Here is a 26,568-nt window from a genome sequence, read left to right as displayed (position 1 = left end):
TGAGCCACGCAGGCACACCAGCTATGACAATTTTTAGAGTCATTACAATATCCGCTTTGCCAGAAGAGATAGTATTTGTCATGTAGTGAGCCTTTTGAAATCTGTGGGAGCAAAGGATTGTTGTATCATCACAGAATTTTATATTAGTTTTCTGAGGTAATTAGATAAAAAAAGAGATGGAAGTGGTGTGTGTGTGTGTTTCAGTCACCAAAATAAAAGTAAGTAATTGAAGAGCGTTAGGTGCCATATGATATAACAGGAGTCTGGGTTCTGTTCATTCCTTTTCTGTTAACTTGCTATTTGACCTTGGGCAAGTGACTTACCTCTTTGGTCTTAATGTTTTGGTCAGTTAAATAAGGATGCTTAATCAGGTGAGCCTAATTCTAGGACATATATCATATTCATATTGTACTTTATAAGTAATTTTTATGTTATTTCATGGTGGTGGGCTTGTATAAAATCACAAACCCAAGTATAATATATTTGCTTATTCTCAAAAGGGTCGAGGGCTTGAAGTGAAGAAAAATAGCTTCCATTTCCTTTTCAGGACAGTTTGCATAATTACTTCTGACATCTTGATAGACAATTTACCCTGCATTCCTCTTAAACAGTTCATTATGCCTTAGTCCCATCTTTCTCTTTTGTCTTCTTTTTCCGATCCAAATTACTGAGGGTATGAGGGAAGAGGTGAAGATATGTTGGGGAATCCGGAGAGTTGGAGAGATGGGGGAGGGAAGGAAAGAAGCAGTTAATGTTGTAGTGCTGAGGTAAGATGGACTGTTCTTCCCCCCACCCCAGAGATTTTTATTTTTTTGTGAGAAAGAGAAAGAGCACAAGCAGGGGAACGGGCAGGTAGAGGGAGAAACAGGCTCCCTGCTGAGCAAGGAGCCCAGGTTCCTGGGATCATGACCGGAGCGGATGGCAGACACTTAACCAACTGAGCCACCCAGAAGCCCCAAGATGGACTGTTCTAGTAATTTGTTAATTCTGAGTTGTGGCTTGCCAGTCTGAAACAGAAAATGTTTCTGTTTTCCTTTTTAATTACACTACAGGAATTCTGAGTGTGAATACCTCAGTTGATAAGTTGCCCGTAGTAGTCTATTCTCCCAAACTCTGTGAACTGAGCCTAATACAGTGTCAATAACACTCAGCCAGTGTTGGATAAATGAGAGTCAGTGAGTTAAAAAGTCCTAGAGACCATCATCTAAATCCTTCAGCCCTGTGGATACTGCATCTGTAGATCATCTTGTTCTCTGTGCCTAGATAATACAGTGATGGAAATCATGGAAATTGAAGAAGGAATTACTTTTCTTTGATTCAAGCAGCAGCAAATCATTTTAAAAGAGTTCACAGATTATGCTGAAACAAGCAGGACTATAGAAAATACTAAGTAAAAATAGTGATGGAAAAATATTGTAGTGCTTTCGTGTTATAGGTGATTTAAGAAATTGACACATGCATCTGCCTGGCAAGTATTTGGAGCAGGTAGAGGAGAAGAGGGAAGGGTGAAGGGCTGGGCACTGCAGAAGAAAGCTTTAAAGGAACACTTTGAAAGAGGTGCTGCCAGCTCTAGATTCCCTACATGTATATATTTCCAAAGATGACAGATTTTTGGAGGTGTTTATTTTGGAACTAATCTTCTGTATTTCCATTCTGCCCCCACTGTATCCTGTATCTTGCACTGCCAGAATTCTGCTAGCTGCCATGAAGCTGGGCTGTGGCAAGTGGCCAAGTGTGATAAAACCTATTTTTCATTTTAAAACAGAGTATAGATGTCGGAATACTTCAAAGAAGTATTTAAGGGTAGATTGAATGGAGTAAGAGAAATAGTAAAAACCTAATGAGAAGATTGAAAGTTTCTGATTTGCTTTTGATGGAATTACATTTATTTTGTAAACAGAAGAATACCGGCTTATGTCTGTGTCTGTCAGTTTCTCTCTTTCTTGTCCCTCTTTCTCTGATCTTTGCATGCTGGTGCTAGAAGCTGCTGAATACACAGGAAAAATGAGTTTTCTGATTCCAAAGAGGTGATAGTGATTTTTTGTCGTTGTTTTGTTTTTATCTTTTGTGGGAATCCCAAGGGTATGCTCTGTGTGAATGTCTCATTACACATATGCATGTTAGAAATTCAGTTTTGTTTATTTTGTTCTTGCTTTAACCACCCCCTCCAAAAATGAAATCTTTTCTTTTTTTTCATTTCCGGCTCTGACTTAAGCTTCAAAACAAAATGTTGTCTAAACATTGTTGATATGGTAAAACACTCGTAGTATAACATTACAGAATTTTGAAGTATTCACTTATTAGATGGATAATTGAACTGCAATCAGTACTTTCTTTAATTTTAATATCTCTTTCTGCATTGACGTTTGATTCAGAATGAAATCAAGTTCTTCGCTTGGCCAAATGCCACAAAGTCGGGTGAGCTTTAAATATGTAATGACTTTGTTTTTAGTGATTGCTAGAGCTTTTAGCAGTTAAAAGGGGAAAATGAAAGGGAACTCTAGCAGATTTCTTGCCTAAAAAGAGTATTCTTGTAAGATTAAAAGTAGAGACGAGCTGAGGCCCTGAGTTATGGATCTGAGTCACATCACAGCCAGCATCAGAAAGTAGCAGCATTAGTGGAAGAAAACCCAGGTCGGTACAGTCTCTCAAAGCTCACCTGGAAAGGGCATTCCATCACCAGAGGGTTTTATTTGGGGTGCGGTGGGGGGGGGGTGGGCTAGGTAGGGTGTGTGCCTTCATAAGGAAATTGCATTGTATTCAGTTAAACATACAAGGGGAAAAGTCTTTTGTTTTTAAAGTATGAGGTATGTCATGTCTAAAAAACAGGTATAATATTTATTTCTTATAGCTTGAAAAATAACACAGGACAACTATAATTGCTGCCCTAAATATCCTCCCTCAGTCTTATTTCTTGTCCTTTCTCTCAAAAGTACCATTCTTTCTAATTTGGTATTTACCATTTCCATGCATATGTTTATGCTTTTATCTGTCAAAGTTACATAGTACTCTAAGTATGTTTTAAGCCTCACTTAGAAGATTTTACGCTGTATGTAGTTATGTAATTTGTTCTTTTTGCTTAAATTCTTAAAAAAAATATGTAGTTGATACATGGAGTTCTGGTTCATTCGTTTTTAACTGTTTTGTGGTGTTTCATTCTCTATTTCTCATGTTTAACCATTCTCTTGTTGACTGAAAGTCTTTTTAGCTGAATATTTTGGGGGGAGAGGAAAGAGGAATTTATTATGTCATTTTAAAAGTTAGACTAGGAATGTTGTGATTTTTTCCCCCTTTTTTGGTGTGGAATGTCCTCATTTATCATATTCCTGGGAAAATCCTTTGTACTGCCAGAGAGAAGGAGGAGGAGGAGAAGAATGTTTCATTGCACAGATGAACATGTCTTGTGCAAAATGCCCAACAGCATCTGCTGTAATACAGCAAAGCTCATGCGGGATTGAACTGCTGCAGCAAAATCTTGGTTTGCTCTATAAAAATGCTCAGATTTTTGAAGCGCAAACAAGCTGTGGAAGGAAACTTGTTGGCCTTTATTCATTGTTTCTTCTCTGTGTGTTTGGAATAATTTGCGGTTTGGGACTGCTTTCTTTTGTAAAAAGGATATGTGCCTTAAATGGTGAAAAGACTGTTCTTGAATGGTGTCATGGTTTTATGGAGCAAAGGAAAAACAAGGTCTGGGAATGAGGGGGGACGTATTTTTTTGAGGTAGATGATGTGAAATAAATATTTGTTTTATTAATAAACCTTATATATGTACTTGCCATTGAGTGAGTATTCTTTACTTTTTAGTCATTATTTTAGAAAGGCAATCTCTGATTTTTTTTTCTTTCCAATTTCATGCAGTTGTCTTTCATTTGCAACATTTCTGATAATGGTTTGGATAGTGTTTCAGAATACACAGTATAGCGCTCCGTTCAGGTTGTCCCTCCAAATGATGTGCTGTTGTGCTTTAACCAGAAGTGCTGATGCAGCGAGGGAGACACTAATACATGGGATGCTTCCCAGGAACTGTTAAGGCAAGGCAAACACAAGCCAAAATTAAGAAGAATATGTGAGCTAGGCACACAAGATGTAGTCTGGCCAAATATGCCCTCAACAGTGAATATCCCATTCTAATTAAATTAATTGAGGCCTGGACAATTTGAATCATCAGACTGTTAAAAAGGTGACCCAACTTGAAGCATTTTAGAATTAGGGAATAGTGCAACAATAGTCTTTCGGCTAAAACTTATTTACAAAGAAAAATTATCTTTGCCTTTTCTTCTTGGAGAGATTCTAGTGTCTCAAGAATAATTAAATTCAATTGCCTGTTTGTTTCTTCCATTCTGGTTCTGAGGGAAAGGGTGCTGAAGGGACATGCAAGTAAAAGAAGAGATAATGAAAAAACAATTTTTTTTTGAGGGGGGGTTGGCATGATTAGATGGAAGAGAGAGTATTGAGAATTCAGAATTGAGAACTGATTTTTTTTTTCTTTTAAAGATTTTATTTATTTATTTGACAGAGAGAACACAAGCAGGGGCAGCAGCAAATGGAGGGAGAAGCAGGCTCCCTGGGGAGCCCGATGTGGTATTTGATCCCTGGACCCCGGGGTCATGACCCAAGCTGAAGGCAGACCCCTAACAGTCTAAGCCACCCAGGCGCCCCTGAGAACTGATTATTAAGAATGATTTTTGTTTTTTCACTATTGCTGCTTTTCTTGTAAGTCACAATTTTTTATTCACTAATTATTTTACCCACAAATAGTGTAGGCATTATGAGAGGAGGTGAACAGGCTCTTTTTAAAATTGTTGCTGTTCTGGGGGAAAAAATGTTATTTGTCTGGGTTTTGAGTGATCTCTGATTAAATTTGCCAAGAGCCAAGCATTTTGAAACAGAACTCCTAAATCAGAGGGTTGTGGGGCTAGGTAAATCAATTAGGGTTTTTTTAGTGCGTCAAGCATTCTAAGATTCGTAAATTTGTTTCTGAAACTACTGAAAGTTCTGAATGAATATGGATAAGCTAAGACTTCTATTGCCAGGGTCCCCTTCAGTTTTAAAAAAATTTTCCTGTTTATAGAAAAGGGGGAGGGGTGCCTGACTGGCTCAGTTGGAAAGCATGCAACTCTTGATTTCTGGGTTGTAAGTTCACACGTTGGGTGAAGAGATTACTTAAAAATCTTAAAAAATATATTTCTTCTTCCCTCATTGTTTACTAGGGTTCCAATTTTTTAAATGCTAGAAGCATAGAGAAGAGTGAAAAAAATTTTGCTTCTTTAAAACTATTTCTAAAAATATTATTGGTCCATGAATTGTTGCTTCAGATTCTCTATTTTTTACATCTGTATGAGCTTATCATGTGGTTATCAAAAATTTAATACTTTCTTTCTCTGGAAAAAACGTGTATTGAGAGTTTCTCTTAACCTTCTGGATTTATTCTAGGTTATATCTAAAATTCTTTCACTTGTAATGACTAGCAGCTAAGATAGATCTAAAGAACATCTTTTCAGACTTTCTTTTCTTTGTTGCCGTATGCTGAGGTATCCATGTCAGCAGGCTCAGGAGAGCCTTTACCTTTGACATTGACTTTACTTTTTTCTATTCTTTTAGGTCTTTCACTACCATTCCTACAGTGGTTGACAAGATATCGTTTCTACCTCACTCACCATGTACCATGCCAGTGACATCTTAGCTGCTAGAGTGTGGAGCTGGCCTGTGAGAGTCAAGTAAGTGCCTTTTTTACTATTTGGCATGGTTTTTGCTTACTTTGCAAAGCCATGTAGAGGAACTTCTTAAGATTAGTTTTTAAAAAGGCACTTGCTTGATCCTTTTGGGCTGGCTCTTTGCTCCAGCCTGCTGTTGAACATCTGGTAGCTAACATGGGCCTGAATTTAGCAAGGCGACTATCACAGAATGGAACATTTTTATTAGGATAGACCCTAAGAGATGATAGATCTGATCTTGGCCTAATCAGCCCATTTGTGTTGATGAGCAACCCCTGTCCTATCCCAGAGTGAATCAGAACTTCTGTGTTAGCTCAAGCAGTTAGTCTGGCCTTCTGAAATTCAACAGCTTATGGATGACCAAAGGTCTGCTGGTCTAAAACAGCTGGGTTGCATGGAAGCAGAACAGCTCTCCCAGGAAAGTCAATGACCTTGATATTTACCTGAATTAATTTAGCTTAATATATAGAAGTAAAGTGATGGTTGACATTAATCAGGTTTGAGTTTTTGTTATTGCTAAAGTTGCTAAAACCTGGTATTTTACTTTTGCAGGTCACCTTGTAAATTTTGCCTATATAAATTAACACATCCTCTATATGTCATAACAACCATGTAAGGGAGAGTGTTTTCCTGCTCTGTCTTAGGTATTGGTGATGTGACCTGTTCATGCAGGGGATACTTGAACATTCTCAGGTATGTGAAGATCATGATTCATAAATATTTTGTCCCTGTAAACAAAACAGAGTTTATATCAGTGTGAACTCATGATGTGGTTTTACAAAATCTATCTTGCCAGTTGATTTTTCTCGCCTTGATATTAGAATAGGATTGGCAAATTACAGCCAAGACCATCACTTGTTTTTTTGAATAAAGTTTTATTGGAACACACACCCATTCTTTTACATATTGTCTGTGGCTGTTTTTGCACTATATTAACAGAGTTGAGTTGTTGTGACAGAGACCCTATGATTCACAAAGCCCAAAGTATCTGATTTTTTTTAAAGATTTATTCATTTATTTGAGAGCGAGAGAGAGCATGTGCAAGTTGGGGGAGGGGCAAGGGGAAAGAGAATCCTCAAGCAGAGTCCCCGCTGAGTGTGGAGCCAGTTGTGGGGCTTCATCTTACAACCCTGCGATCATGACCTGAGCTAAAACGAAGAGTCAGATGCTCAGCTAGCTGAACCTTCCGAGTGTCCCAAACTATCTGTCTAAGAAAAAGTGTGCCAACTCCTTCTATAGAAGAACCAAACTTAAGGTTGTATTTAGATATAAACTTGCTGGAACCACAGGTGAATTCAAATAGTCTTCTACAGAGAAAGTCAAGACCTGTGTCATAATGCTGACTAGCAAGTAAATATTTGCAATATATATATGGTGGTGGGGTTACTGATACAAGGTTAATGGAATGGAAAGCTATGATGGCTGTTCAGCTTCTTTTCTTTTGCTCATATCCCCCCACCCTCCATCCCCTGGTAGAAATAAACATTCATTCCGTGACAGGATATTAATTTTCTTTCTAGATGCTTTAAAAATTTTATAGAACAGATAAGGATAAAAGAATTGAACTAGGCTATCAGGCATAGCGAAGAAGTGATAACTAAAGGACCTCTTGATTCATGGAACAAGTATTAGAGTAAAATGGACTTGAGATCATGGATATGGAAGATCAGAGATGTTCAGGGAACATCCTCATCGGAGGAGATGAGCGGTTGAATTGAAACTAGAAGCTAGGTCTCTTGCCTGCTTGCCCAGAGTTCCTCCCACTAGGTCTCATACCATATTACGGCTACTTGTTTTCCCTACTACCTGTAAGGCACAGCCTTTTTCCTTTATTCCCTCCGAAGTAAAAGCAAAGACTCAATGACTTAAACCACAAAGATGTGATTTATTGGAGAATTGATGTTACTTGGAGTTTGGATGCTTTTATTTTATTGTTTGAAGATTAACTGGGGGATTGCTTCTTAATCATTAAGTGTTTACAGTATATACGCAAAAAGGTTAGGTTAGTTGGAATAAAAAAGGAAGTCTGAGCCTTGTTCGTAATTTTATAGCTAGGAGCAAAACCAAAATCAGCATAGGCAGAATGCTTCCTTCATATATCTATGCGTCTAAGCCCGTAGATGGAAAGTATGTGTGTGTGTGTGTGTGTGTGTGTGTGTGTGTGTGTGTATGCGTGTGCACACGCATGTATGCACGCGCGGGTGTCTAACAGCTCTTAAAATGCATTTGGATTGCATTCTGAGAGGAGTTTAGCAGGTGTATTATAATCTGCAGATTATGTTGCAGAGTTTTAAATGGATTTTTAAAAATAAATTCTATTTTTAAACAGCTTTGGATTTATAGGAAAATAGCTAAGATACTACACAGAATTCCCATATATACCCCAACTCCATTTCCCCTATTGTTAACATGTTACATGAGATTGGTACATTTGTTATAATTAATAAACCAGTACTGATACATACTAAAGTGTGTATTATTCAGATTCCCTTAGTTTTTGCCTAATATTCTTCTTCTGTTCCAGAATTAAATGAATTTTTGTTTGCATGTTCACTGATTTAGAAGGTATTGATACGACCACCTGAAGGTTAGACTAGTTTTGAAGTCCCTTTTGTTTTCCAGGAGTATGATTAAATGAGTACAGGTTTAACTGCTGCAGAGTTCTTTTTTTTTTTTTTTTTTTTTTTTAAGATTTTATTTATTTATTTGACAGAGAGAGAGACAGCGAGAGAGGGAACACAGCAGGGGGAGTGGGAGAGGGAGAAGTAGGCTCCCCGCTGAGCAGGGAGCCCGCCACCAGGCTCGATCCTAGGACCCTGGGATCATGACCTGAGCTGAGGGCAGACGCTTAAAGACTGAGCCACCCAGGCACCCCTAACTGCTGCAGAGTTCTGACATGTAACATTTATATTCCATAACATGTTGAGAATGTGACTCCTTTACCTTATTGATTATAATGGCTCTTCAACTGTTTCTAAATTTTCAGCATCAGCAGTTCAGAAAAGATAAGACAAACTTGGTTACTTCTAAGTGTTATTGTCACATTCCAAATTGCTGGTGAAAATATTCTAAAGTAAATTGCTGTCCTTGGAAGCCATGTGGTTCAACAATCCTACTTCAATGTGTTTACCCTCCTGAAAGTAGTTTTGATGGAGTTTTCATCATACCTTCTGACACATCATTAATCATTCAAATTGCCCTATAAAGACCTTAAAGTATTCCTTCCTTTGGGGGTACCTGGGTGGCTTAGTCGGTTGAGCTGCCAACTCTTGATTTTAGCTCAGGTTATGATCTCGGGGTGCTGGGATGGAACACCGAGTCAGGCTCTGCAATTGGTGGGGAGTCTGCTCAAGGATTTTCTCTCCCTGTGCCCCTCCCCCGCCCATGCTCGCGTGTGCGCGAGCATGCGTTCTCTTTCCCTCTCTCTCTCAAATAAATAAATAAATCTTAAAAAAAATATTCCTCCCTTTAAAGTTCATTAGTTGTTTTACTAAAGTTGAACACTTGCATGTTCTGTGACTCAGCATTTTCACTTCTAGAGTTATATACAACAGAATTGTGTGTGTATATTCACCAGAAGACATGGACAAAAATGTTAATAGCAGGACTAATTGTCATAGCACAAGCTGGAATTTTCCAAATGCCTATCAACAGTAGAATGGGTAAATAAGTTTCTGGCATAATCACGCAATGAATTAAACATTGATCAGAATGAACAAACTACAGCTGTATGTAATTGTGAAACTCACAGATACAATGTTGAGCAGAAGAAGCCAGACACTAAAGAGTGCATACTGTATGATTGCATTTACATAAATTTCAAAAACAGGTTAAACTATCTGTGGTGTCAGAAGTCAGGAGATTGATTACCCTTGTTGGGGGTTGGGGAGAGTATTTGAATGGGGCATGAAGGGGCCTTCCCAGGTGCTAGTGATGTTCTGGCTTTTGTTTTGGGTATTGGTTATATGGATGTGTTCACTTTGTGAAAGTTCACCAAGCTTATATATTTTTTCTGTATTCATATTATTCAAAGAAAATATATGAAAATATTAGCAATTCTAGAAACACAGAAACATACATACAAATTCACTGCTAACATTTAAAGGATATATAGAGAACACACTGAACATATTAACCTTATATCTTAGAATATATGGTGTCTGAATTATAGGATTATCAAAGTGCCTTTGTGTTACTGGATTTGTTACAGTCCTATTTGTATATAAGATGAATAAAGTAGGTTGTGTTAATGGCTGCTTTTTATTGTAATTAGGTTTTGGGGATGTCTTAGAAAAGACATCTTTTCAGTCTGTATTAAGTGCAGTTATCAAGTTGCATATCCATCTTTTCTTTCTTTCTTTTCTTTTTTTTTTTTTTTTTTCGAGAGAGAGAGAAAGCGCACATGGGCCGGGGATGGGCAGAGGCAGAGGGAGAGAGAGAATCTCAAGCGGACTCCGTGCCAAGCATGGAGCCTGACGTGGGGCTCAATCTCATAACCCTAAAACCATGACCTGAGCCAAAATCAAGAATCAGATGCTTAACCAACTGAGCCACCCAGACACCCCTCCATCCTTTCTTACATTAAAGACTGATAAGCCAAGTAGTAGTGACTTGGGCATATTAGTATATTTATACATGGTGAAATTTCTTCTTCCCACTGATTGTCTTTGTTAGATCAGCAAGTGAGCTTCAGTCTTATATCTCTGTATATTGTATATGTCCTTTTAGCTTTCAAGGCATCACTTCAAACTTAACCAGTATGTAGTCATTTTCCTAAATGGAGCCCCCTTTCCTGACTTTATTGTTGTGGTTGTTGTTGTTTTTCCTTATCGGTACCTTTGGTTTTTCCAGGTACTTGAGTTAACTTTCCCTTTCTGACCCTTTAAAAAAATTGTGGTGAAAATACATAAAATTTACCATCTTAACCATTTCTTAAGTGTACAGTTCAGTATCCCACCCTTTGCACTTTGTGTTCCATTATCACTATCCTTACCGTTGTTGAAACTCTTATTGTAGGTCTAGACTTTTGTCTAAATAGCATCTCAACGTCCATTGTTTACTCTGCAATCAACCCATCCTATATCTTCCTGCCAGATTTATTGTTCTAAAATCCCACCACGTAATTTCCCCACACAAAACTTTTGTTTGCCACTGCCTACAGAATTTAATGCAAGCTCCTTAGTCTGATATTTGAGGCCTTCCATAATTGGATTCCAATCTGTCTTTCCATCTTTAATGAGAATGTTGTTTTTGATAACCCGTGACTGCTTCCTAACTTCCAAGTTGTGTGAAGCACCATACATACATGATATTACTTAATTTAGTCCTATAAAGTAGGTACTGTAATTGCCACTTCCGAGGAAATAGAGGCTGGAGAGTTCTAAATAACATGCTGCAGTAAGTGACGCAATTGAGAGTTCAGATATGGGCTCCATACTCTACAGTTGTAATCCCTATCTCCCAGTGCTCCTGAATGCCTCAAGTAGGCTAGTCCTGGACCACCAAGTACGTTCCCATCTTTACCTAGCTCTTTAACTTTGCAGATCCATTGCCTGGAACACCGTTACTTATTCCTTTCTTTCCTCTCTCACAGGCTCATTCTGTCCATCCTGAAAGACCTATCTCAAGTCCAGTGATTTTTTTTTTTTTTCCTCTCTTTACCTCCAGTTAATAGAAAACTCCTTAGGGCTACTACACACTTTGTACTTGCACTGCCTTGAATCTGTTTCTTTTTATATATGGATGATTTAGCTTAAATTTTAGATTGTAACTTCCTTAGGTTGAGGGCTTGGATTATAGATCTTTTTGTATCCCCTGCAGTACCTTATATGTAACAGGGGCTCAGTAAATGTCTATGTTGATCATTTGGAATGATAATGGAATCGTTGATAGCTAAAGAAATGTAATGTGTATCTAAGACTCCTTATTGGTTTTTTGTACTTCTTGAAGCTCTTTATAAATCCAACTAACAGTCTTAATTCAGAACTAGAAATGACATATTTAGATTAGAGGTAGTTATCATTGATTTATAAGTAGGAAGCTTGGTAACTGTTGCCACATGCTGATTCAAATCAGAGCAGCTCTTCATATTCGGAATTCTGCTTCTGATGCTCTCACCATTGGCACTTTGATTTAGACTACCAGCATATCTCATCTACATTATGTCACCTACATTATGTCAACAACCTCCAAATTAGTCTTCCTGCTTTTGCCCTTTTTCTCTCTGATCAGAATTCAAGCAGTGATACCAGACAGAAGATGACCCTTCCAGTAGCTTCTGATCTCGCACAGAGCAAAAGGTAAAGTATTTAAAGTGGCCTACAGGCAGCAATGTGCTGATAAACTAAATCTCCAGAGGGGGGGAAATCCACTGATTTGTACCATTCGGCTATTTCTGTGGTATAATTACTCCCACTACGGCTGATTCAAAGTTCTGGAATGTATAACAATCTGTTCTTCAGCTGGTACCAGTTAACTCCAGCTCATCACTGCTGAACATTCCCCATCTGACCCCCACCTGCTGCTGCTTTCCCCTTACCCACTCCATTTTTATGATTCTGACCTCCTTTGTGTTCCTCAAACATGCTAGATATGTACCCATCTCACAGGATCTTTGCATTTGCAGTTTTATGATTAGAATGCTCTTTTCCTGAAATAAATGGGTATTTGCTTATTTCTTATCTTTCTTAGGTCTGCTTAGATATCTTCCATGATCTCCTTATACAGGCAAACTTGGAGATATTGCACATTCGGTTCCAGACCACTGCAATAAAGTGAATATGGCAGTAAAGTGATTTGAATGTATTTTTGTTTCCCAGTGCATATAAAAGTTTTGTTTACACTATACTGTAGTCTGTTAAGTGTGTGATAGCATTATATCAAAAAAATATACATACCTTAATTTAAAAAAACTATTGCTGAAAAATGCTGACCATTGTCTGGGCCTTCAGTGAATTGTAATCTTTCTTCATGTAGAGGGTCTTGCCTCTGTGCTGATGGCTGCTGACTGATCAGGGTGGTGGTTGCTGAAGGTTGGGGTGGCTTTGGCAATTTCTTAAAATAAGACAACAGTGTGAATTTGGCTGCATGATTGATTCTTCCCTTTGTGAATGATTTTTCTTTAGCATCAATGCTGTTTGATAGCATCTTACCCACAGTAGAACTTCTTTCAAAATTGGAGTCAATCCTCTCAAACCCTACTGCTTCTTTATCAACTAGGTTTATGTAATATTCTAAATTCTTTGTTGTCATTTCAATAATCTTCACAGTATCTTCACCAGGAGTAGATTCCATCTCAGGAAACCACTTTCTTTGCTCATCTATAAAAAGCAGTTGCTCACCCTTTCAAGTTTTGTCATGAGGTTGCAGCAATTCTGTCCCATCTTCGGGTTCCACCTCCTTATTCTAGTTCTCTTGCTGTTTCCACCACACCTGTAGTTATTTCCTCCATGGAGATCTTGAACTTCTCAAAATTATCCATGAAAGCTGGAATCAGCTTCTTCCAAACTCCCATTCGTGTTGATATTTTGACCTTTTCCCATGAATCACAACTGTTCTTAATGGCATCTAGAATGTTGAATCCTTTCCAGAAGGTTTTCGATTTACTTTGCCTCGATCAATTGGAGGAATCCCTACCTGTGGCAGTTATAGCTTTATGAAATGTATTTCTTAAATAATAAGACTTGAAAGTCAGAATGACTTCTTGATTCATAGGCTGCAGAATGGATCTAATGTCAGCAGGCATGAAAACAATCTTGTGGTACATCTCTGTCAGAACTCTTGGGTGACCAGTTGCCAGTGAGCAGTAATATTTTGAAAGGAATCTTTTTTTCTGAGCAGTAGGTGTCAATAGTGGGCTTAAAATGTTCGGTAAACTGTGTTGTAAACAGATGTGCTGTCATCCAGGTTTGTTGTTCCATTTATAGAACACAGGCATGGTAGATTTAGTATAATTTTTGAGGGCCCTAGGATTTCAGAATAGTAAATGAGCATAGGCTTCAATTTACAGTCACCAGCTGCATTAACCCCTAAAAAAAAAAGTCAGCCTGTCCTTTGAAGCTTTGAATCCGGGCACTGACTCTCTATCTATGGAAGTTCCAGATGGCATCTTTTTCCAATATAAGTCTGTTTTCTTTTTCTTTCTTTCTTTCTTTCTTTCTTTCTTTCTTTCTTTCTTTCTCTCTCTCTCTCTCTCTCTCTCTCTCTCTCTCTCTCAGACTGTTTTCATCTACATTGAAAAATCTGTTGTCTAGCATAGCCGCCTTCATGAACGATCTCAGCTGGGTCTTCCGGATAATTTGCTGCAGCTTCTGCATCAGCACCTGCTGCCCTACCTTGTGCTTCTTTGTTATGGAGATGGCTTCTTAAACCTCAAGAACCAACCTCTCCTGGCTTCCAACTTTTCTTCTGCAGCTTCCTCCCCTCTCTCAGCTTTGGCTTAGGGGAATGTGGTGGCTGGTTTGATCTCTCCCTCAGACCGCTTTCCCCCTATCAGCAATAAGGCTGCTTTGCTTTCTTATCATTCATGTGTTTACTGGAGAAGCACCTTCCGTTTCCTTCAAGAACTTTGCCTTTGCAACTGGGCTGACTGTCGGGACACGTGCCTGGCTTTTGGCCATCTCGGCTTTTGACGTGCCTTCTGCACTAAAGTGAGAGACAATGACTCTTCCTTCACTGGAACACTTAGTGACCATTGAAGGGTTATTTCTCGACCTGATTTCAATATTGCGGTGTGTCAGGGGATAAGCAGGCCCGAGTCGAGGACAGGGACAGAGACAGGGGACTGGCCTGTCCATGGAGCAGTCAGGACATACATGACATTGATCCATCAAGTTCACTGTGCTGTGTGGGCACAGTTCATGGTGCCCGGAAACAATTCCAGTAGTAACATCAGATATCACTGACCACGGATCACCAGAACAAGTATCATAATGAACAGGTCTGAAATATTGCAAGAATTACCAAAATGGGACACCAATGTGAAGTGAGCAAATGGTTGGAAAAATGTGGGCACCAATAGGCTTGCTTGACGCACGGTTGCCACAGATGTTGTTTGTAAAAAATGCAGTGTCTGAAATGCACTGAAGCGAAGCTCAGTAAAATGGAGGATGCCTGTATAGAACCGCAGACTTTCCCCAGCTGCTCAACACTCCCTTTCTCTATTGCTCTGCTTTTTTTCTCAGCACTTCCAGTATTACGTATTTATATATTAATATGTACTCCTTTTAAAGTGCACATTTCCCCATCTCAGAGTGTGTTTCCCCATCTCAGAATATCCTTTGTATAAAGGGATTTTATTGGTCATCCTGAGATGATTTCTTTTTTTTTTTTTTTTTTAAAGATTTTATTTATTTATTCGACAGAGAAAGACAGCCAGCGAGAGAGGGAACACAAGCAGGGGGAGTGGGAGAGGAAGAAGCAGGCTCATAGAGGAAGAGCCTGACGTGGGGCTCGATCCCATAACGCCGGGATCACACCCTGAGCCGAAGGCAGACGCTTAACCGCTATGCCACCCAGGCGCCCCTCTATCTCTCTTTTTGATACTTAAGTATTTTTACAAATAAAATTCTAATAACAGTTGAAAACATGGTAAAGAGCATTACTTTTTCCAAGTTAATCTTTGGGTAACCACAGTAATCCATTTTTGTTCTAGGGTTTGATTCACAGAGGTCAGAGAAGAGAGTAGCTTTAACTGAAAGCTGTCACTTCTTCCCTGCAGACAGTTAAGAAATGGAGAAAAAGTTGGTTTCTCTTTCCTTTGTATTACTTTCTTGGGTCATGTTTTAACTAAAATTTGTGATATTTCCTTCCTTAAGACTTTTGGACATGGGCGAGAAAGCCCGTTTCTCTTAAGAAAGCTGAAGTTGGGTATTATGATGCTTCCGTGTTGTCCATGAGCAAGCTGTGAGAAATTAAGTTGAGGCTTAGTAAACCGGTAGATCTTTTGGCCTTTTTTCCATTTCGCAAGGAGTAGTTTTGACACTCTCCTCCTGTTAGACTGTCTTAACTGTCTTAACTTCAAAGGCTTTTTAGGTGGAGGTGTGTCCTTCCCTCTCTGGCTCCAGTGTAACTGGGATGGTTTCTGTTCATGGCTATTCTACATCTTTTGTGAAGAGTCAGTTCAAGACCTTTGCCCATTTTTTTATTCGTGTTTGTCTTATTTTGAATGCAAGAGTTCTGGGTACAAATGTTTTGTTAAATAGGTGATATGTGTATGTTCTAATTACAAAGCCTTTGTTACGTATATATTTAAAAAGCTTAATTTCCCTTGTTATATCACTTTTGTCATCAGGAAATGTTTATCTTCTAGAATTTTTAAAATGACTTAATCTTTTTAGAGCAGTTTAAGATTCACGGCAAAAATGAGGGGGCGATAAGAGATTTAGATTTTTTTTTTACAACTACATTTTTAATAACTGCCCAACAAATCTGTCAGAACAAAGATAAACAATTTTCTGTTCATGTGTATGTTGCTATGAAAGTACTAAGTCATAGAAAAGTAAAATATACAGAAAAATGGAAGAAAGGAGAAAATGCTACTCAGAAACAACCATTGTTAACATGTTTATGCATTTCTTTCCGGACATTTTTTATGGAATTCATCTCACTTTTGATAGAATAGTAGTTCATTTTTTTTTTTTTTTTGTCAGAGATAGAGCACAAGCAGGGGAAGTGGCAGGCAGAGGGAGAAACAGGCTCCCCGCTGAGCAAGGAGCTCCATGTGGGGCTCCATCCTGGGACCCCAGGATCATGACCTGAGCCAAAGGCAGACACTTAACCGACTGAGCCACCCAGGTGTCTCAGTAGTTCATTTTTATATGCAACATAAAACTATATTTTGCTCCCTTTGCTTAGCATTACACCAAATGTTTACAAACTTGTCATGAACATTTATTTATTTATTTATTTATTTATTTATTTATTTATTTATTTTAAAGATTTTATTTATTTATTTGTCAGAGATAGAGACAGCCAGCGAGAGAGGGAACACAAGCAGGGGGAGTAGGAGAGGAAGAAGCAGGCTCATAGCGGAGGAGCCTGAACGCCGGGACCACGCCCTGAGCCGAAGGCAGGCGCTTAACCGCTGTGCCACCCAGGCGCCCCATCATTTATTTTTTTAAAGATTTATGTATTAATTTGAGAGAGAGAGGAGAAAAGGGAGAGGGAGAGAAAGAATCCCAAACAGACTCCATGCTGAGTGTGGAGCCTGACCTGGGACTCAATCTCATGACCCCAAGGTCATGGTCTGAGCTGAAACCAAGAGTCAATGCTTAACTGACTGTGCCACCCAGGCGCCCCTGTCATGAATATTTAATGGCAGCTTAATTTTTCAAAGACTGGCTGTATCCACTGTTTGTGTTTACAATACTATTTTCAAAATAGTTTTTTTTTTTTTTTTGGTGGCACATTCAGGAGTTTTAAAGAATAAACATTCTTTTCTCTTGAAACAAGTTTCAAGAAAATTGAAAGAAATCAAAAAACCTATATTCACCTGATGATCTTTTGGTACTTCTCCCTGTGGGAACAGAATTGGATACTGCCCGCACCATGTTCTTACACACTCACAAGTAACAGCCTCAAATTACAATAAGGTTATTTAAAGCATCTCTTAAAGTCCATCTGTTTGACATGCTATTCTCAAGAACCCTTTTACTATTTTAATGAAAACTGGTAAGATTCTTCTAAGGGTGTTGGAAAGCCCATCCTTCCATCTCTAGATTTGGTAACCAAGATATCAAGATATAATTGTCTTCTAAACTCTTCTTTCAGAATTGCTAAATGGTGTTTTCATACCTTGTGAATCTTTCACATAGATGTGTAATGTACTATACTTTTAGAAAAATCAATTCCCGTCTCTTAAACACTTAAGTTGTTCCCAGTCTTTTGCTATTATTTGCATAGCCACAGTGAATAACCTTGTGCATTTATTCTTGCTCTTGTATGAGTTTATGGAATGTATTCCTAAAAGCAGAAAGTATGGGAACTACTATCTGCTTACATCTTTGCCAACACAATGTGTTACCAAACTTTTGGATCTGTGTCTGACTGGTGAAAAAATATCATAATGTGGATTTAATTTGCATTAAGTGAGTGAAGTTGAACATCTTTTTAAAGAACTATGTTTCCTTTTGCTGTGCACTAAAGTTCCTATTCCTTAACTCTTAAAAATGGTCTTTTGCTTTGTGATTTTTAGGAGCTGTTTGGGTATTAAGGAAAGCCTTTGTGATCTGAGTTGCAATTTTTTTTCAGTTTGTCATTTTTTAACATTTAAATCTCTAGAGTCTGAGATTTAACAGACACATTTTAAGGGCTACATTACGTATAAAAGCAGGAAACTACCTGTAAGTGTTGCTAAGTGAATAAGATATTAGTCCTGTGAAGACAATTATGTAATTAGAGGTTAGATTAGATTTATTCCTTCTCCTTATGGACAAGCAAATTTCAGTTAATCACATGGAAGAATTTCTCTCATTAGATCAGCTTTAAAATGGAATGGGCATCCTTGGGACTAGATGGATTCTTTGTTAGTAGATCTGTTACTGGAAAGGAAATACTAACCCTTGTTGCTGTTTATTGCACAAAATAGGCATTTAGTGTTGAATTAATGAGGGTTGGATCATCTGGAGATTAGATTAGGTGGTTTCTAATAACTCTTCTTTTTATTTTCATATTGTTTTTATTTTAAAAATACTAGTTTCTTTATGTATATGATTTTTATATAATTGTGAATTTGTATCAATTTTTTCATTTCTTGCCTAATTCCCTTTCCCCCTTTACTTCTCATTTTGCTCCAAAGTAACTGTATAGTATATATCCTTTCATAATTTTCCCCATACTTGAATCACCATCCTATCTATTTTTTCCCTGCCTAGCAGGACACATACACTAATCCAGGCACACCTGTGTATGTATAGGTTTTTTTTTTTTTTAAATAAAACTGGATCATATGATGCATTCTGTTCTGTTCTGCATCTTGTTTTTCTCACTCATAATAACTAGTACAACATTCTCCACATCAGCTAGTAGAGCACTAAAGCATTCATTTATTGGCTGTATAAAATATGCTATTATGAATGAGATTATTTTTGGTGCAGCTGTACATTTGTTCATTTAGCTAATCCCTTATTGATGGACACCTACTTTGTTTCCCATTTTTTTTTTGTCACTGTGAACATTGTAGTAAGCTTCTTGTACATACCTTCACATATTGGTACATTTATGCTATGAGATAAAGAATCAGGATTGGGATTGCTGGTTCAAAGGATATATACATATGCTATATGTATATTTAGTAATATTTAGTAATTACTACAGATTGTTTTCCAAAACCAACAACATAAGAGTCTTTCTCAAGTCCCTTCTGATTCATGTGAGACCATAAAATGTAATTATGTAGTTTTTTATAGTTGTTAGCTATAGGATTTGCTGGATTCTTAGAAGACTTTATCTAAAGAGGTCTCTTTATAAATTTGTCTTTCTATGTTCTTAGTGACTGTGTTACTTTAACACACAAAAAACCCCAAAATTCTTTTCCCAAAGCCCTAGTTCGTGTGCCTGGTACCAACGTAATAATCTCATAGACCAGAGGATAAATGGAATTGAGACAAATGTTAAAACATGACTTTGGGGATGGGGATGGGAAATAAAGGCCATTTTGGTAATAGATTTTTATCTTTAAATTGGGTATCCAGTTGGTTACAAGAGGATTAATTATAAGAATCTCTTTCCCTAGTAGTCTCAGCTTGAACAGATAAATATAGAGCACCAGTGTTCAGAGAGGGAATGCTGTAGAAAATGTGTGGGTAGCTGTTGTAGTTTTACATAGCAGATAACATCTAGGATAAAGAATAGATGAAAATGCTCATTGAGGATTAGTGTTCTTGAAACATCATCAAATACAACATTCCCAGGCCTAGCATTCAGAGCCATTCATAATCTTGCCCATCCTGTATATCTAAGATACTTCCCACTGAGCTCCACACACTTTTCTTTAATCTTTTATTTCTATGTTTACCACACTTATTCCCAGTGCCATTCATTTGTTCTCATCCTTTAGAAGGCATGTATTTCCCCGTCTGCACCCCTGCAGAAAGATGGATTACAGTTTATCTTTCACTACTCAAATGCTGTCTCATGAAGTCTCTCTGTGTTCTCTAGTCTATGTTGATCCCTTTTTAGTTCTTAATTCCTATAGCACTGGTATTTTGAATTTCTTCCAACTGGTTCCTAAGTATATGTTTATGTAGCAATGAAGAACTTTTTTGAGTTTTTATCGAGTACCTCTTGTATATGCATCACTATTCTAAATCCTGGGTATAAAGGATGAAGATAGACAGTGTCCCTGTGCTCGCGGAGTTGATATTCTTGTGGGCAGAGACAGCCAATAAATAAAACAATTAACAAGAAGATTCAGACTGTAAGAATCTTATGAAAACATTTATGAAGAATGAATCGGATAATTTAGTTGCAAATGGTGAAGCCCATTTTAGTTAGTTAAAGCAGAGGAAAAAAATTAAGGGTGTTATATAGCTCACAGAATCTTTGGGGGAAAGTGGAGAATCGGTCTTGGAGACGACATAGCTAGGAACAATGTCTAAATTATAACATTGGGCTACATCATTGGAGGTATTACCACTTTTGTCAGTGGGAACAGGTATTGGAATTTGCACCGTCTCTGCCGAGTAGGAGATGCAACTGGTAGGACCTCTGTCATTTCTGTTTCTGAAAGGAAGGTTTATCTGTCTGAAACGTACTGCAGAATGGATTAAACGTGGTGTTTCCATTATATCACTTGATTCCTAATTGAAATATCATGTGGATGTGTTTGGTTGGGAGAATCTAGGTCACATACCTGCTTCCTGTTTGCAGAAGAGGCTGAGGAAGTGAATTTCTGACTTCTCTTTTGGGGAGACACGACTTAGGAGATGAAAAAGTTCCCAAACAAGGAAGGCTGTTTAAAGGTGCTGAGTAGTTAAAAACCATGGAAAAGTTGATACGGTAGAGAGTGATTGCAGGGTTAATTTAGATTTGAGTAGTCAGAGAAAGCCTCTCTGAGGTCAAGATACTTAAGCTCAGACCTAAATGACAAGGAGAAATTCATGTAATGTTAAGGGCGAAGAATATTTTAGTAGGGGGAACAAGTCAAAACACCCTGGTTTGGAATTGGGGTGGGGGTTTGAGGCAAAGGGTGGTGAATGAGTTTCGTCGTTTAGAGGAAGAGCAGGATGGCTGGCTGATGTTCCTGTAGTGTGGTGAGTGAGAGGGAGATTATAAAGGAGAGGATGTTTTTGTGTCGTTTTAACAAAAGTTTGAGGACACGCATCTTACTTTTTCTTCCGCTGAGATGTCCTGTTGAGAGTAGGCATGTCATTACAGGTGTGGAGACTGGAAGGATATTTCTGTGTTATTAAACCTGTGAGCTGTCGGATATCACGGAGTGACTAAAATCATTTGGATGCTGTTTAGGGGAGAACAGCATGAGGTTTCTAGCAAAGATAAGAAATACTAGAAAGACTGCATGTCCAGTGAGTAGTTGGACGAAGCCTTCTGTTTTCATTCCTGTGTCTCAACCTAGTGGGCCTTGAAAGAAATCCCTTCGTTATTTCTCTTCTTACCTTGATGTATGGGAACAATGTTTTGTGTGGTTACAGTGATAGCTCACGTGACTGCTTCAGAATAACAAAAAGACTTCAACCTCTAATCTGCCCTGATTGATCTTTCCTTTTAAAGAATTGCATTATTGGGGCGCCTGGGTGGCTCAGTCAGTTAAGTGGCTGCCTTTGGTTTGGGTCATGATTTCAGGGTCCTGGGATGGAGCCCCACATCAGACTCTCTGCTCAGCGGGTAGTCTGCTTCTCCCTCTGCCCCTCCTCCCAACTTGGGCTTGCTCTCTCTCAAATAAATAAATAAATAAATAAATAAATAAAATCTTTTAAAAAAATGAAGAATTGCATTGCATAATGAAGTGATAGAAAAATGATTCCTAGATTTTTTTTTTTTTTTTAAAGAAATCAACTCCATCAACAAGTGAGATAAATTTGCCTTGGAATGCAGAGCAGTTATCACTCTGAATAAAGTGGACTCTGCTTCTTGCTCACTCTCTTCCATTTTCCATTTTGAATTCAAACTGGAACGGATAGTCCATATGTATCTAATATTCTCACACTGCAGAGTGACATTTGGACTTTAGATGGACTAACGGGACCAAAGGTGGTAATATTCTATGCGATTTCTCAACCTCATCACTCTGATACCTTGTAAGATAATTCTTTGTGAAAGGGGGACTGTCCTGTGCATTGTAACACGTTTAGCAGCATCCCTGGCCTTTACCCACTAGGTAAAAGTAGCACCGCTTCCTTGGTTGTGATAACCAAAAAAATATCTTTAGACATTGCCAGGTATCATCTCTGGTTAAGAACCTCTGCTCCAACTATAGCTTTTCAGCTTTCTTTTAAAACTTACTCCTATTTGTCCTTTCTAATAATATCTGATGACCCTACTTGTAGGTGCTCTGCAGAGAATATATCCATGTGAACAGTTGCTGAATATGACCTCTTTATCCTAAATATGCAAAAGTCTTAACATAGTTCCAAAATGAGAAGACAAAACCTCTCTTTCTTGTGTGTATATCCTATAGATTTTCCCAAGACTACTGTGTAAGATACGTAAGAAAATGTATGTGAAAGTGCACTGTGGGTGATGTTAATGGATGCAGTGGCTGATGCCTCATTAACTATTTCACCTTTCCCCCACTGTGCAGCAGTAGTTAGGTTTCTGAACTTGACACTCACCTCATGTGAGAGCTCTGATTAGCCTAAGCCAGTGGTTTTGAGACTGCCAAACATGACCTATTAAAGGGTCAGAAAGTCACTTTAGTAGAGTGGCGACCAACTGAAGAAATAATAAAGGTAATAGAAGTTTTCTTCTATCAGAGTGCATTGTGTATAGTAAGGATACGTCTTGTTTCACAGAATATTCGTTAACTTGTCTGAATATGTGTGTGTGTGAGTCCTGATGTAAAATATTTTTCTTACCGTGACTTGCAGTTGGAAAAGTTAGAAAGCCACTGGTCTAAGCCGATCATGATAATTCCGTTCCCCTTGCAAGTGATTGGTTCAGGAGCCTGGGTTTAAGCCAGTCTGTACATGGACTTCCTCTGGTGGCATGAGTAATTCTGGGATGTGCACATGATTTTACGTGGCCCACTCAACCTGGAGGAAAAGGCTTTAGATAAGGGAACCTTCATTCTTCTACTTCATGAGTATAGAGAAGGCTGCAAATCCAGTTACTACTGGCTGCCATCTCAAAATCACAGGAATAACCAGCCTGAAGTTAAAGATGAACACGGCCTGGGTCCTTGGAAATATTGCGGAACTGGCTCTAAAGCCCACTCCTACCTCTGCTCTGTAACGAACAATACATTTCCATACTGTTGAAAACACTTTAAATATGTTTTGCTCTGTTTGTGCCTAAGAGTACTGACTGATGGGTGTACATGATAGTAGTGCTATTTTGGAGTTAATTGCTGGGAGCTTATTTTCTGTTCTTAGAATCTGGATGAAAATCATACTGACCCCTTTTCCTCCTCTGGGAAATGGAATTGGGACTAAGTTACTTGGAGTCTCATAGAACAAATTGCTGTATTTGAACGCAGTATTTAATATTTGTAGAATGTGCCACTTTATGACTGTGAATATTATACATATAAAACTTCATTTTAAGGGCTGTATTAGCCATCCAATTTTTGTTTTTTCTTTTCATTTATTGATTTTGAGTCTTACTCTCTTTCCAAAACTTTCTTTTTACCTATTCGCAGAGATTCTTTAATTTTCTAAGCCCCAAAAAACACAGCTACTTTCCTTCCTTCCTTCCTGCCTGCCTTCCTTTTTAAATTTTATTTATTTATTTGAGAGAGAGCACACAGGAGAGAGCATGAGCAGGGTGAGAGGGAGAAGCAGACTCCCCATTGAGCAGAGAGCCCGACTTGGGGCTCAATCCCAGGACCCTGGGATCATGACCTGAGTAGAAGGCAGATGCTTAATCGACTGAGCCACCCCGAAATCATGACCTGAGCCGAAATTGAGTTGGCCATTCAACTAACTGAGCCACCCAGTCAGGTGCCCCAGTACTTCATTCCTTTTATTGCATAATATAATCCATGATATTTCATTGTATGGATATACATAGTTTATCCAGCTATGATTTTCTTTTATTGATATTTTTGGTTGTATTTATTTCTCTTCAGAATATTCAAAAGAAAAAAATAATTTGTCTCATTCTTCTTAAATGGCAAAATAATAATAATAGTAAAGATTGTGCAGAGAACAAACCTATGAGAAAATAAAACTAACTCATTCAGATTTAGAGTCTTTTATTCTAGGTGTTATCAGTGAGCACCCACAAAAGGATATTGGAAAGGTGTGGTTGTCCTTAACTTCAAAGGATAGAAATCTCTCTCTCTTTTTAATAACAGCTTTATGGAGATGTAATTTACATACCGTAGCATTCACCCTTTTTAAAGTATGCAATTCAGTCATTTTAGATCTGCACTATCTAATTCCAGAACATTTTCATCACTACAGAAAGAAACCTCATACCCATTAGCAATCGCTCACCATTTCCCCGATACCCATCCCTGGCAATTACTAGTTTACTTCCTTATTTCTATGGATTGTTGTAATCTGAACATTTCAGTTAGATGGAATCAAACAATACATGGCTTTTGTGGTTCACTTAACATAATGTTTTTAAGGTTCAGCTATGCTGTAGCATGCTTTTTTTTTTTTTTTTTAAAGTAAGCTGTATGGCCAATGTGGGGCTTGAACTCATGAACCCGAGATCAAGAATACATGCTCTACTGACTGAGACAGTCAGGTGCCCCAGTACTTCATTCCTTTTATTGCATAATATAATCTGTGATACTTCATTGTATGGATATACATATTTTATTTATCCATTCAACGGTTGATGGATGTTTGAGTTGTTTCCATTTTGACTAGTATGAATAATGCTGCTGTGATCATTCTTTTTTTTTTTTTTTAAGATTTTATTTATTATAAATAAAAAGAGAGTGAGAGAAAAGAGCATAAGCAGAGGGAGTGGCAGAAGCAGGCTCCCACTGAGCAGGGAGCCTGACACGGGGCTCAATCCCAGGACCCTGGAATTGACCTGAGCCAAAGGCAGTTGCTTAACCGACTGAGCCACCCAGGCGCTCCTGCTGTGAACATTCTTGTACAGGCTTTTTGTGGTCATGTTTTCATTTCTCTTGGGTTTATACTTAGAGTAGAATTATAAGGTGATAGGATAATTCTATGTTTAGTCTTTGTGGAACTGCCAAACTATTTTTTAAACTGACTACACCATTTAACAACCCAGGCAGCAATGTCTGAGGAGGGTTCCAGTCTCCCTCTGTGTCGCAGTCACCAATACTTGTTATTGTCTGTCTTGTTTAGTTTAGCCATCCTAGTGGGTGTGAAGTGGTAACTCATTGTGGTTTTGATCTGCATTTCCTAATGATGTTGAACATGCTTTCATGTGCTTCTTAGCCATTTGTATATCTTCTCTGGAGAAATGCCAATTCAAATCCTTAGCCCATTTTTAAATTGAGTTGTTTGGGGGCGCCTGGGTGGCTCAGTTGTTAAGTGTCTGCTTTCAGCTCAGGGCGTGAGCCCCACATCAGGGTCCTCCACTGGGAGCCTGCTTCTTCCTCTCCCACTCGGCCGCTTGTGTTCCCTCTCTCGCTGGCTGTCTCTCTCTCTCTCAAATAAATAAATAAAATCTTTAAAAAAAAATTTGGGTTGTTTGTCTTTCTGTTGTTGAGTTGTAAGAGTAGGGGTATGTTTTTTAAGCTTTTCTTTACCTATCATTCATTCATTTTTCAAACTGATCTCTCAGAGTCTTTTTCCAAAGAAGGCAGTCATGTGTCCTTTTCAGTATCTTTTAGTTTTTTTTAAATATTGGTCATAAAGGGAGTAAAAGTCATCTGTTTTAAAAATTAAAATGGAGATTGTTGATGTACGAAGGTCAGTGGAAGAAATTGTAAAGGACTAATATAGATCAAATGTGATAGGATCTGGTAAATGGCATTAAATCCCTTTAATTCCTATGGGAATCTGATGAAAGCCAGAAATACTAAATGTGTCAAACAAATGCTGTTGGTTTCTGGCACACTCCGTAAGCATTCTTCCTCACCAGGTTAAGAAACATTTGTACCCAGTATTGCCAGGTTTTGTACATAACATTTAGATTATATATTGTTTTACCCTCCCGAAAAAGGAATTTGAGTATTCAAAGAATTCATAACTGGTTTAACTGGATCATGAGAATGATTTACGTAGCTATCACACGTGCCTCTTTTGTAGCAGCAAATGAAGGTTACTGTTAGATGTATTCTTAGCTTGACTGAATTACAGGAGAGCACCCCTGAAACCAGAATTGCCCTTTTGACTTTTTTCCCTACATTTAGTGGGTTTAATATGAATGTAATCTTTCAGTAGGAGCATTTATGCCTTATTAATATTAAATGGAAAAATAAAGTAGAATATCTGTAAGGAGGTAGAGATGGTTGGAAAGAGCACAGGCTTTGGTGCCAGACTTGGTTTCAAAATCTACCATTTCCTCCTTGGGTGACCTTGGACAAACCACTTTAATCTCTTGAAACTTCAGTCTTCTCATCTATAAAATGGGATGGATAAAATCTACCTTGAAAGGTTGTTGTAGTAAAATGAGACAATGTAATTATGAAAAGCATATAGGCTAGTGCTTAATAGGCACTCAGTCATTTTACCTGGTGTTTATTGCTTCAAATATATATATTTTGGGGGGAGGGGAATTTATTTATTATTTTAAAATAATT

At 38.1% G+C, this 26,568-nt stretch overlaps 1 protein-coding gene across 2 annotated transcripts in view; it reads left to right on the top strand.

The window, feature by feature from the left end:
* Nucleotides 1-26,568, top strand: part of MCU (mitochondrial calcium uniporter) — a 188,632-nt gene that overhangs the window by 9,274 nt on the left and 152,790 nt on the right. The window contains exons 1-2 of one of the 2 annotated variants that reach the window (XM_044386153.3): nucleotides 5,602-5,717; nucleotides 6,359-6,407. The exons of the other annotated variant lie outside the window; for it this stretch is intronic. Of the exons in view, the coding sequence (XP_044242088.1) occupies nucleotides 6,381-6,407 (27 nt within the window). The 5' untranslated portion in view covers nucleotides 5,602-5,717; nucleotides 6,359-6,380. Of the gene's footprint in view, nucleotides 1-5,601; nucleotides 5,718-6,358; nucleotides 6,408-26,568 lie in introns of those variants that run through there. 2 annotated transcript variants of the gene reach the window in all.

The sequence above is a fragment of the Ursus arctos genome, unplaced genomic scaffold (assembly GCF_023065955.2).
Source record: "Ursus arctos isolate Adak ecotype North America unplaced genomic scaffold, UrsArc2.0 scaffold_7, whole genome shotgun sequence".
Classification (NCBI taxonomy): domain Eukaryota; kingdom Metazoa; phylum Chordata; class Mammalia; order Carnivora; family Ursidae; genus Ursus; species Ursus arctos.
Note: the sequence above shows the minus strand (reverse complement) of the source record. Positions and strands in the feature narration are given on the sequence as shown.